The following is a 14,402-nucleotide window of genomic DNA, read 5'->3' as shown; positions in this document are numbered from 1 at the left end:
CCTATGAAATGGAGCGGAGTTAGCATTTATAGTTTCTGTACATTTCTTTTTATCATGAAATCTTGCAGTAGAAGACCTTTACACAGCTCTGCGAAACATAGATCGCAACGAGATTGTCACTATGTTGGAGGGATCTGGGCATCAAAGCAGAAGTCTGAAGGGTGATCGTCGGTATACAAACAGTGACGGATCCATTTCCCCCTCTCAGAGAAATGGATCAGTCCCATGGGGGTCTTCACCAGGTAAGGGACACAGGATTTACATGGGCCCTTGTATATTAATCGTGCATCATTTCAATGTAATTAGACTGGAAAGCTTCTTTTATTAAGCATCTCGGGGGCCATATGCAGCTCTCGGGTGCCCTCCCTGCGGTACCTGGCTTCCCTCTTGCTTCTTTTATGTACTGTCTGTGTATTATAATATATTATCTTCAGACCCCAGAATCTCAAACTCCAGAAGGTAACAGTTGTAATGATTCAGTCTCTGATATGTTTTTTGATGTGAACATCATCAGTGCAACATTCCTCTTTTATTTATTTATTTATTTATATTTACTGCTAAAGCATCATTTCTTAGAACTCTGCGTTAAAACGTGCCTCTGTTATTCCTCCTGGAAATGAATTAATAAACTGACAACTGGGAGTTACCATTTCACTCGTTAATAGGGTGTGCCTCTACATTGCTGACCTTGGGTGTGTCCTACATTGCTGACATTGTCTGCAATGATTGGACAGTCTGAGAGTAAGGGTATGTTCACAAGCAAACTCAAAAATGTCTGAAAATACGGTGCTGTTTTCAAGGGAAAACAGCTCCTGATTTCCAGACGTTTTTTAAGCCACTTACAATTTTCGCGGTAATTTTTACGGACGTTTTTGCAGCGGTTTTCAATAGAGTCTATGAAAACTGGCTCCAAAAACGTCCCAAGAAGTGAGCTGCACTTCTTTTTCGCGGCCGTTTTTTTACATGCCGTTTTTCCCATTGAAATCAATGGGCATATGTTTGGAGGCGTTCTGCTTTCGATTTTCTGGCCGTTTTTCAGCCGTTTAGTAACATCCAGTTATAGTCAATTTATTCATACATTTCCATGAGGAATAACAAAGGACCGTCATAACACAAAGTTTTAAGAATATATGTTCTAGAATTGTTACTTTATGTGGAATGCAAGTACTTACTAAAACAGACATGTCAGGAGAGGTGACAGCTCCTCTTTAAAGGGTTCCCCCACTCTATACATTTATGGTATATTGATCGGTCCTACCATATAGTTCATTAGACTAACATGTGCGTCCATCTCTCTAATTCAGATTGGTGTAAGAAGGAAAAAGACTTCAATGAGCGGCCCACGAATGGAGTCAAGGGCCTTACTCGGACTAGGTTGACCACCACTAAACTAGAGACATCATAGGTGCCTTTCATAGACCTTCATAGAAAAAAATCTGGCAAATCCCCACCGGTAGTAAGGGCTTAGAGCAAATGGCAGTAGGTTCCTCTAGAGGTAAATGCTTGTGTGCAGTAAAAGAGGCGAGGAATATTGAAAAAATCTATCATATATCATAAGTTGAATTATATTTTCCTTCTACATATTAGAAGCAAATATTTTTAAATATGCCATATCTCCCTACACAACTTCAGTCTTCCTCGACACTTCCGCACTGGGAGAGATTCCATGGAATGAAAATTTATTTTCAAGAACAAGACCTGTTCCCTTCTGCATTGGAGGCTTCGTTAGGGGCCTCCGTCACAGTATCGGCCCCCAAAAAAGTCAATAGGTTCCGTCGGGCACCAATGGTGTCTGTCGTACAATGGAAGCGGTGCCTCCAGTATTTTCGATGTTGCGCTCCTCTGATGGAGCAGAATAACGGAGAGCTGAATGCAGATGTGAACAGGCCCTAACTAGAGACCCCATCATTAATAGATAACATGTGTTATAAAATATTAAGAATACTTCTTCATCCAACAACTTGGCCATGATCTGCACAGAATGCATCAGCACTAACACCTGTATTCAGGGGGGGAATCACTCAAAAGTCTTCATTTCACTTTAAGGCCAGGTTCATAGGTCACATTTTAGTGGTGGTCATGTGAACCCAACCATAAGACTATACGAACACAGAGGAGCTATATAGAGCTTAGCTTCACCTACACATGCGTCCTTGTTTAACCCATAGTTGGTATGATCCCTGTCTGTCCCATCTTCTCACCCATCCCTACCCGTGGAGAAGTATTGTGGGACTCGAGTCAATGTGTGTACGTCTCACCCTTTCTCTCTCCTTTCTCTCACTTCTTTTCTGAGCCTCTTCGTTCACCTCTGACCTCCTCATGCTTCTGTTCTTCCTCTTTCAGTCAGGACCAGGTGCCCCTCCATCCTCAATCCCACCCTAAACCTGAGGGATGTATGTATTTCTGTGGCCTTTAATCAGTCACAAAGTCTAGTTCACATACTGTATATCAATATATTAAGCATGTTGCATAAACTATATGGTTTTATATATTTTATTGCATTAGACTATTAAAAAAATTAAAGCGCTGCAAACTTTTTTTTTAGATTTTATCCTTATTCTTTAATTCTATAGTATTTTGTAATATATTTTATTAGGGGTTTGGACTCCATTTTGGCCACAAGGTGTCCTGTCCTTCACACAATTTCTAGGGGGACTGATCATTATTCAGTCCCTATAGGTAAGCTGAGTGAGAGTTGTAGTGTTGGCCACACTGGATGTGACCCATTGGCTGAAATAGTTTTTGCACCGGGACCTAGGGTATTTAAGCTTTACGTCGATAACCCAATAAGTCCATTGAACCAAACTTTTTTAGCTGTTCTGATAGGATAGTCAATACACAGAAATGACAAAAAATAAGATGTATAGCATCACAGAGCTGCAAAATGGCAATTTCGATATACGATACCTGGTTTAACACTTGTACATAAAGTGGGATGGTCAGTAGAGTGGGGGTCTCTGTGTCCTGGCTTGCATGCGTGTCAATGTGTGTTGTGGTGTACTTGTGGCAGTGTAAGCTGGTATTTACATACTGTGATTTGTAAAGCTTTGGCATGAAGAAGGAGATGCCCTGGTATTGTGCCAGCTAATTTCTAGCACCCTGCTGGTTATATAGCGGTTGTGTATCTTCGGTAAGTGATGTTATTTTGATGTCTACATAATGTGCATCAGAAGAGACAGAGGGTAGTGGGTTTCTCCCTCCCTGTTCTGGGGGTCTCATGTTTCTAAAACCAGCAGACAGGGTGTGACACGTGGCTCGGTGGCTGTCACCGTTGATGGCTCAAACAGCTGAGTAACAGTGTGGTGACAAGGAGCTTCACGGCCCGTACATTCAGTACCATACGCTATATAGGGAATTGACCCTAATATATCTCACTGTAAGCAGCTACCTCTAGCGTAGTCTTCTGTCATGCAACTTGCAGAGAAAAACCAACCAACAACACTGTCAATGCACATTACAAATGGCCCTGTCTGAATACTTAACCCGTCACCTACATGGAAAGTAAGCGGCTCCATCAATATTCATGACAATGAAACCAGCGCATTCATTAAAGTGGATTGAAATCCTATTATATATAAAAGTATTTAGTTATATAATACAAAAAAGCTGCCTTGTAATATAAATCGTATTAGTATTTCACACAGCTGCTTGCAAGCAATTGATGTTTCCATTCTGGTTGCCATGGCTATGTCCAGGGACATGTATACATCTCTATTATAATTTTGTTATTTTATTTATTAATTAAAAAAATCTGAACGCTTACTAAACGTTAAACACGTACTGCATATAGGTCAAACGTATCCATAGGCTCCCATTGACCTGACAAAGGTCCTATTGGCCTCCATCAGTCTGGTACATCGGTAAACCTTGTTTTAACTGTTAGAAATAGCGCAATCTGCTGCGCTATTCTATACAGAAGCATCCCGTAAAAAATTTATACTGTGCGGTATAACATTTTTTAACATGGGAGCCTGTGGGCGACAGGGCATATATACAGTGGCATCCGTCAGGGGCATTTGTTGGAGGTATACACCAGTATAGTTGTATATTAGTACACCTAGTAAATGTTAAAGGGGTTGTCTGATTTAGGAAACCCATTATCAAGTACCCTATTACGGAATTTTACATTAATAGGAGGGGGTCCCCTCTCCATCACTCATCTATTAGGACTAGTTCACATCACATTTCTTGTTTACATCAGAAAAGCTAAACGTGTCCATAGGACTCCATTTTCAGATTAAGACCAAAAGAGTGTCCTCTTGGCCTCCATCTGGCCAGTATACATTAGTCTACGTTAGGCTGCGCTATTGCATCCCGCAGAGTCCAGTGAAATAAACGTATACATTAAGCGTATATATGTTTTTAATACATGGTAGTCTATGGGTGGGGGGTGCCATTCTATGGTATCTGTCACAGGCACTCGTTAAATGAATGTCATGAGATTTTTAACAGCTTTTCATGATGTATTAGTTAAAAGGATGCCATAATAGCTTATGGGTGACTAATGCGTTCAACTGATGCCTAACAATGGCAGCTGTCATCCTTAGGCTCTAATGGTATCCATTTAATGGATACGTTATGAAAAGGATCAAGAGTTCATGACGTATCAGTTAAAGAAATACCACTATAGCCTATAGGTGACGGATGCCACCAATGAGAACTGTGTAATGCTTCAATCCTCCTGCAATGGCGCTGCAGGGAAATTGAACACTTGTTGTCAGGTTGCGCCACAGATCACAGCTGATCGCTGGGGTCCAAGCAGCAAGACAATTTGTGATTAGCTTATCATCGTAGGACTATACTAACAGAAGAGGATTATCCAAAGCAGGTAACCACATATATACATGTCTCTGGATGTAGCCATGGCAAGCAAAATGAAAACCTCCAATATTTGTGTTGCATTTAGAGAAAACAAGGATCTCCTTTTTTATTTTATGAGGTGAAATAAAACATTTTGAAAAAATGAAGGACGCTTAATTTACTTGGATCACAGCCATGACAATGACACTAAATACTATTGGATTAATAAGCATTATTCTAATTATTTTAATTCTGATGCATTTTAATTCAATGCTTTTTACACCTTTTAAGACATTAGAAGAATGGCCAAAACGTATAGATGCGGGAACCAAGTGGGATATAGTTGTATGTATTTGTATTTAGAGTGAGTGAGTGTGACATCCCCTTCCCCATCCTACCCTCCCATAGGTAACCCCATGATGCAGGATGAGATGCTTTCCCCGGCCTCTCTCAACTACTCCCTACCCTCCCCATTGCGACTGGATCCGTACTGGAGTGAAGCTTCCATTTTGGATGGAGTACCTATGGCAACAGCTGAGCCAGACGGGGTGCTTGACTTGCCTGACCTTCCTCTCTGGGCCTCTGGCCTGTCCCCATCCCTCGTGGCTCCTGAAGACTCATCCCTGGATTGCAGCAAAGCTGAGGATGAGTGGGATGCCCAGCCACGTCCGTCTTCGGGCTCACCTGATCTGGACGAGGAGGAAACTGAAGCTGGAGGTCAGAGGTTAAAGATTGTGGTGAGAGAAAACCAAAGAGAGAGAGGGGATGGACAGTGATACCTAAACAATCTGTAAATGTGTCATTGCAGGACCAGAGCGGGTCCAAGCCCGGATCACTGAGACCCCCACAGCGTGCAGAGTGACAGGTGGTAAAGTAGAGCGGTAAGTCCTATATCTTGGTATTACAGATCACAACATTAGGACAATTATACCAGGTTGTGATATGGCTCCAATGTTAGGGACGATGAATAACTATGTAAATATAACCTCTCTTCTCATTACCTTATTTCAACAATCTCAAGCAGATTGGTAACTTGCTTCATTGCCTCCTTCCCTGGGTCACTACATTCTTTTTCCTTATCCTTATTCAAGTGAGTACATACCATAGAGACACAGACAGACCATGCGGGGGAAACAAGTTCCGGACTCTTCTATCCTGCGTGTTAAACATGGCACCATAATCGGCAGCCCATTTTGATTTTTGCTATTGGCCACCTCTCTATTATGTACGCCCATGTCCCTACTTTTTCTGCACAGATAAACTCTGCTATTCTTCCTTGCAATGGGCCCCATATTAACTGGTGGTATGTCTTGTACCCGGGTTGTCCCTCTCCAGGATGCTCTTTAATGAAAATTAAATCACTATGCTCTTATCAGGACATGCAATATCACAGAAATCTGCTACTTTAGCCAATCTTTGTATATCATGTCTGCAATATTAAATGGTCACTGTCATTTAAAAAATCTTTGCATAAATCAATAATACAAGCGGATATAAGAAAATGTGTCATTTATCTTATAAGAAAAAAAATTCTCTTTCTCCACTTATGACACAGAGATACAGAGTGACACAGAGACGCTGCTGTAGCTTCTAGTGAGAGTTATATCTCTCCCAAGTGCTGGATTCACAGCTACGCTGCTAATTACTGCTGTATAATCTCCTTCATGCTGCTGCTTCTGAAGGTGTTTTACAGAGAGAAAGGAGAGCAGGCTGTCCTCTTCTCTCTGTGTGCAGTGTATCGGAGACATCATAGCAGCTTGTCTCTGCCCCCTTTGAAGCTTAGTGCAGTGAAAACTGACAATTAGAAATAGAACATACAGAAAACTTCTGAAAAAAGCCATGTACAAGTTATATAATGGCCAGAAATTGTTATTCCTCATGTACACACACATATGGCAGCATATTCTGAAAAGTCACCTGAAACGACAGGTGTGCTTTAAGTTCTTGCCCACAGCAAAAATGAGCCAATTCGGAGGTGTTTTTGAAGCTCTAGGAAAAGTTTGGTAGATTATTTGTTTTAAAGTATTAGACAACTATAACTATAGACTTGCCCTTGATGAACACCATAGTGTTAAATATATTGTCTTTCCAATCTATAGGGTACTAGACTGGAGCACAGATGCCCCCTCGCCCTCTTCTCCTCGTCAATCTCCTCACCAGGATAATGGTGCTCCCTTGCCATATGAAGAGCTTCACCCAACATTTAAGGGCAGTGCAAGGATACGAGTAACACAACAAAGCACCATCTACAGCTCAAACCGGCTGAAAGAGGTAACTACCCTAAGAATAGGGCCAACTCATTGAGAACTTAAAGGAGTAAAAGCAAATGCTATATCTCATGGAAATCCAATTTATTATCACATGTGCAGAGATACCGGTGAAAATGTCTGACTGGTGGTGACTTTCAGTGCAGCGCAGAGGTTATATGTCCCTCTACTACCGCCTCTTCTCTTTCCTGTCTCCCTTTCCATTTTGAGGGCTATTAAATGTCCCTCCGCCTTACTTCCCACCAGGTCCAATTTCAGACCCTCCCATGAAACAGCTGAGACATTCACATACACACAGACGGACATCGACCCTGGAGCTTTCATATGGGGCTCCCCCCAACCCCCAGACCTAGAGGGGGAAAACATCTGCTGATTTCAGAGCTGACATTTGGATTCTGTCTAAAAGAAGGGCTGATCAGGGGAATTTATGATAGTAGGAAATCTTCCTGCAATCGATAGATAAGATTAAAGAGGGGCGGGTAATTTCTAACCCTAATTTACAGTAGTGAGTAGGTGCTTGGTTTCACCCTATTATTTTCTATGACTTATATTATTGGGTTATTCTAAGTCATGCTTTGCATATGTATAACTATGTATAAGTCGTATTTAAGCTGGGGGTGAGACCAACATAGCACTTTTTTCAGATTATTTTTTTTCCCATTGCTTGCTTAAAGTAATAGATTTTATTAGAAACAAAAAGGAAAGGCAGAATGTGGGGTTTCCTGACAGAATTGGGGGTCTGCATAGTCCTGATAGGCTTCTTTGTGGTGAGCTGCCAAAATGTGGTGCATATTGTACGTGGAGCTGCAAAGTTTGTATTGCGTCGTCTGCATAATGAGCTAGACCGCGAACTGGGAGAAGGAGGCGTGGATGACGACGAGGAGACTCTGACCACCACGGTGGTGCGACGGAGAGTAATCGTAAAGGTAAAAGGGTGTGGTGTGTTCTTTACAATGACTGAATCACAGAATTTTATAGATCATAATTCTATCTATTAATTGTATGCAAAATTCTATTCTATAGTATTGTATATATCTCATGTATATAATAGGACTGTTCTCCGGTCTGTATATCAGTGTATAGGACGCAGTCTCCAGTGTATATATATTATTTATATAATAGGACTGTTCTCCGGTCTGTATATCAGTGTATAGGACACAGTCTCCGGTGTATATATATCATTTATATAATAGGACTGTTCTCCGGTCTGTATATCAGTATATAGGACACAGTCTCCGGTGTATATATATCATTTATATAATAGGACTGTTCTCCGGTCTGTATATCAGTGTATAGGACACAGTCTCCGGTGCATATATATCATTTATATAATAGGACTGTTCTCCGGTCTGTATATCAGTGTATAGGACGCAGTCTCCAGTGTATATATATCATTTATATAATAGGACTGTTCTCCGGTCTGTATATCAGTGTATAGGACGCGGTCTCCGGTGTATATATATCATTTATATAATAGGACTGTTCTCCGGTCTGTATCTCCGTGTATAGGACACAGTCTCCAGTGTATATATATTATTTATATAATAGGACTGTTCTCCGGTCTGTATATCAGTGTATAGGACGCAGTCTCCAGTGTATATATATCATTTATATAATGGGACTGTTCTCCGGTCTGTATATCAGTGTTTAGGACGCAGTCTCCGGTGTATATATATCATTTATATAATAGGACTGTTCTCCGGTCTGTATATCAGTGTATAGGACACAGTCTCCAGTGTATATATATCATTTATATAATAGGACTGTTCTCCTGTCTGTATATCAGTGTATAGGACGCAGTCTCCAGTGTATATATATCATGTATATAATAGGACTGTTCTCCGGTCTCTATCTCAGTGTATAGGACACAGTCTCCAGTGTATATATATCATTTATATAATAGGACTGTTCTCCGGTCTGTATATCAGTGTATAGGACACAGTCTCCAGTGTATATATATCATTTATATAATAGGACTGTTCTCCGGTCTGTATATCAGTGTATAGGACGCAGTCTCCGGTGTATATATATTATTTATATAATAGGACTGTTCTCTGGTCTGTATATCAGTGTATAGGACACAGTCTCCAGTGTATATAAATCATTTATATAATAGGACTGTTCTCCGGTCTGTATCTCAGTGTATAGGACACAGTCTCCGGTGTATATATATCATTTATATAATATGACTGTTCTCTGGTCTGTATATCAGTGTATAGGACGCAGTCTCCGGTGTATATATATCATTTATATAATAGGACTGTTCTCCGGTCTGTATATCAGTGTATAGGACAGTCTCCGGTGTATATATATCATTTATATAATAGGACTGTTCTCCGGTCTGTATATCAGTGTATAGGACACAGTCTCCAGTGTATATATATCATTTATATAATAGGACTGTTCTCTGAACTGTATATCAGTGTATAGGACACAGTCTCCAGTGTATATATATCATTTATATAATAGGACTGTTCTCCGGTCTGTATATCAGTGTATAGGACACAGTCTCCGGTGTATATATATCACTTATATAATAGGACTGTTCTCCGGTCTGTATCTCCGTGTATAGGACACAGTCTCCGGTGCATATATATCATTTATATAATAGGACTGTTCTCCTGTCTGTATATCAGTGTATAGGACGCAGTCTCCAGTGTATATATATCATTTATATAATAGGACTGTTCTCCGGTCTGTATATCAGTGTATAGGACACAGTCTCCGGTGTATATATATCATTTATATAATAGGACTGTTCTCCGGTCTGTATACCAGTGTATAGGACACAGTCTCCAGTGTATATATATCATTTATATAATAGGACTGTTCTCCGGTCTGTATATCAGTGTATAGGACACAGTCTCCGGTATATATATATCATTTATATAATAGGACTGTTCTCCGGTCTGTATATCAGTATATAGGACGCAGTCTCCAGTGTATATATATCATTTATATAATAGGACTGTTCTCCGGTCTGTATATCAGTGTATAGGACACAGTCTCCGGTGCATATATATCATTTATATAATAGGACTGTTCTCCTGTCTGTATATCAGTGTATAGGACGCAGTCTCCAGTGTATATATATCATTTATATAATAGGACTGTTCTCCGGTCTGTATCTCCGTGTATAGGACACAGTCTCCGGTGCATATATATCATTTATATAATAGGACTGTTCTCCTGTCTGTATATCAGTGTATAGGACGCAGTCTCCAGTGTATATATATCATTTATATAATAGGACTGTTCTCCGGTCTGTATCTCAGTGTATAGGACGCAGTCTCCAGTGTATATATATCATTTATATAATAGGACTGTTCTCCGGTCTGTATATCAGTATATAGGACGCAGTCTCCAGTGTATATATATCATTTATATAATAGGACTGTTCTCCGGTCTGTATATCAGTGTATAGGACACAGTCTCCGGTGCATATATATCATTTATATAATAGGACTGTTCTCCGGTCTGTATCTCAGTGTATATGACGCAGTCTCCGGTATATATATATCATTTATATAATAGGACTGTTCTCCGGTCTGTATCTCAGTGTATATGACGCAGTCTCCGGTATATATATGTCATATATATAATAGGACTGTTCTCCGGTCTGTATATCAGTGTATATGATGCAGTCTCCAGTGTATATATATTATTTATATAATAGGACTGTTCTCCGGTCTGTATATCAGTGTATAGGACACAGTCTCCAGTGTATATATATAATTTATATAATAGGACTGTTCTCTGGTCTGTATATCAGTGTATAGGACGCAGTCTCCAGTGTATATATATCATTTATATAATAGGACTGTTCTCCGGTCTGTATATCAGTGTATAGGACGCAGTCTTCAGTGTATATATATCATTTATATAATAGGACTGTTCTCCGGTCTGTATCTCAGTGTATAGGACGCAGTCTCCGGTGTATATATATCATTTATATAATAGGACTGTTCTCCGGTCTGTATATCAGTGTACAGGACGCAGTCTCCAGTGTATATATATCATGTATATAATAGGACTGTTCTCCGGTCTGTATATCAGTGTATAGGACACAGTCTCCAGTGTATATATATCATTTATATAATAGGACTGTTCTCCGGTCTGTATATCAGTGTATAGGACACAGTCTCCGGTGTATATATATATATATATATATATATATATATATCATTTATATAATAGGACTGTTCTCCGGTCTGTATATCAGTGTATAGGATGCAGTCTCCAGTGTATATATATCATTTATATAATAGGACTGTTCTCCGGTCTGTATCTCAGTGTATAGGACACAGTCTACAGTGTATATATATCATTTATATAATAGGACTGTTCTCCGGTCTGTATCTCAGTGTATAGGACACAGTCTACAGTGTATATATATCATGTATATAATAGGACTGTTCTCCGGTCTGTACATCAGTGTATAGGACACAGTCTCCAGTGTATATATATCATTTATATAATAGGACTGTTCTCCGGTCTGTATCTCAGTGTATAGGACACAGTCTACAGTGTATATATATCATTTATATAATAGGACTGTTCTCTGGTCTGTATATCAGTGTATAGGACACAGTCTCCGGTGTATATATATCATTTATATAATAGGACTGTTCTCTGGTCTGTATATCAGTGTATAGGACACAGTCTCCGGTGTATATATATCATTTATATAATAGGACTGTTCTCCGGTCTGTATCTGTGTATAGGACACAGTCTCCGATGTATATATATCATTTATATAATAGGACTGTTCTCCGGTCTGTATATCAGTGTATAGGACGCAGTCTCCAGTGTATATATATCATTTATATAATAGGACTGTTCTCCGGTCTGTATATCAGTGTATAGGACGCAGTCTCCAGTGTATATATATCATTTATATAATAGGACTGTTCTCCTGTCTGTATATCAGTGTATAGGACACGGTCTCCAGTGTATATATATCATTTATATAATAGGACTGTTCTCTGGTCTGTGCATCAGTGTATAGGACACAGTCTCCGGTGTATATATATCATTTATATAATAGTACTGTTCTCCGGTCTGTATATCAGTGTATAGGACGCAGTCTCCAGTGTATATATATCATTTATATAATAGGACTGTTCTCCGGTCTGCATATCAGTGTATAGGACGCAGTCTCCGGTGTATATATATCATATATATAATAGGACTGTTCTCCGGTCTGTATATCAGTGTATAGGACGCAGTCTCGTGTGTATATATATCATTTATATAATAGGACTGTTCTCCGGTCTGTATATCAGTGTATAGGACGCAGTCTCGTGTGTATATATATCATTTATATAATAGGACTGTTCTCCGGTCTGTATCTCAGTGTATAGGACACAGTCTCCAGTGTATATATATCATGTATATAATAGGACTGTTCTCCGGTCTGTATATCAGTGTATAGGACGCAGTCTCCAGTGTATATATATCATTTATATAATAGGACTGTTCTCCGGTCTGTATATCAGTGTATAGGACGCAGTCTCCAGTGTATATATATCATTTATATAATAGGACTGTTCTCCGGTCTGTATATCAGTGTATAGGACACAGTCTCCGGTGTATATATATCATTTATATAATAGGACTGTTCTCCGGTCTGTATATCAGTGTATAGGACGCAGTCTCCAGTGTATATATATCATTTATATAATAGGACTGTTCTCCGGTCTGTATATCAGTGTATAGGACACAGTCTCCAGTGTATATAAATCATTTATATAATAGGACTGTTCTCCGGTCTGTATCTCAGTGTATAGGACACAGTCTCCGGTGTATATATATCATTTATATAATATGACTGTTCTCCGGTCTGTATATCAGTGTATAGGACGCAGTCTCCGGTGTATATATATCATTTATATAATAGGACTGTTCTCCGGTCTGTATATCAGTGTATAGGACACAGTCTCCAGTGTATATATATCATTTATATAATAGGACTGTTCTCTGAACTGTATATCAGTGTATAGGACACAGTCTCCAGTGTATATATATCATTTATATAATAGGACTGTTCTCCGGTCTGTATATCAGTATATAGGACGCAGTCTCCAGTGTATATATATCATTTATATAATAGGACTGTTCTCCGGTCTGTATATCAGTGTATAGGACACAGTCTCCGGTGCATATATATCATTTATATAATAGGACTGTTCTCCTGTCTGTATATCAGTGTATAGGACACAGTCTCCAGTGTATATATATCATTTATATAATAGGACTGTTCTCCTGTCTGTATATCAGTGTATAGGACGCAGTCTCCAGTGTATATATATCATTTATATAATAGGACTGTTCTCCGGTCTGTATCTCCGTGTATAGGACACAGTCTCCGGTGCATATATATCATTTATATAATAGGACTGTTCTCCTGTCTGTATATCAGTGTATAGGACGCAGTCTCCAGTGTATATATATCATTTATATAATAGGACTGTTCTCCGGTCTGTATCTCAGTGTATAGGACGCAGTCTCCAGTGTATATATATCATTTATATAATAGGACTGTTCTCCTGTCTGTATATCAGTATATAGGACACAGTCTCCAGTGTATATATATCATTTATATAATAGGACTGTTCTCCGGTCTGTATCTCCGTGTATAGGACGCAGTCTCCGGTGTATATATATCATTTATATAATAGGACTGTTCTCTGGTCTGTATCTCAGTGTATAGGACGCAGTCTCCGGTGTATATATATATCATTTATATAATAGGACTGTTCTCCGGTCTGTATCTCCGTGTATAGGACACAGTCTCCGGTGTATATATATCATTTATATAATAGGACTGTTCTCTGGTCTGTATATCAGTGTATAGGACGCAGTCTCCAGTGTATATATATCATTTATATAATAGGACTGTTCTCCGGTCTGTATCTCCGTGTATAGGACACAGTCTCCGGTGCATATATATAATTTATATAATAGGACTGTTCTCCTGTCTGTATATCAGTGTATAGGACGCAGTCTCCGGTGTATATATATCATTTATATAATAGGACTGTTCTCCGGTCTGTATATCAGTGTATAGGACACAGTCTCCGGTGTATATATATCATTTATATAATAGGACTGTTCTCCGGTCTGTATCTGTGTATAGGACGCAGTCTCCAGTGTATATATATCATTTATATAATAGGACTGTTCTCCGGTCTGTATATCAGTGTATAGGACGCAGTCTCCAGTGTATATATATCATTTATATAATAGGACTGTTCTCCGGTCTGTATCTCAGTGTATAGGACGCAGTCGACCGGTGTATATATATCATTTATATAATAGGACTGTTCTCCGGTC

The 14,402-nt window shown here is 39.3% G+C and overlaps 1 protein-coding gene across 8 annotated transcripts in view; it reads left to right on the top strand.

Moving 5' to 3' along the window:
- ANK1 (ankyrin 1) overlaps positions 1-14,402 on the top strand; it is a 290,504-nt gene that overhangs the window by 251,973 nt on the left and 24,129 nt on the right. For 6 of the 8 annotated variants that reach the window (XM_075858901.1, XM_075858903.1, XM_075858902.1 and 3 more), the window contains 4 exons: positions 69-242; positions 5,209-5,517; positions 5,609-5,681; positions 6,900-7,071. In XM_075858901.1, the coding sequence (XP_075715016.1) occupies positions 69-242; positions 5,209-5,517; positions 5,609-5,681; positions 6,900-7,071 (728 nt within the window). Of the gene's footprint in view, positions 1-68; positions 243-5,208; positions 5,518-5,608; positions 5,682-6,899; positions 7,072-7,656; positions 7,994-14,402 lie in introns of those variants that run through there. The other 2 variants (XM_075858907.1, XM_075858908.1) reach the window with 2 other exon arrangements.

Source organism: Rhinoderma darwinii, chromosome 3 (genome assembly GCF_050947455.1).
Source record: "Rhinoderma darwinii isolate aRhiDar2 chromosome 3, aRhiDar2.hap1, whole genome shotgun sequence".
NCBI lineage: Eukaryota > Metazoa > Chordata > Amphibia > Anura > Rhinodermatidae > Rhinoderma > Rhinoderma darwinii.
Note: the sequence above shows the minus strand (reverse complement) of the source record. Positions and strands in the feature narration are given on the sequence as shown.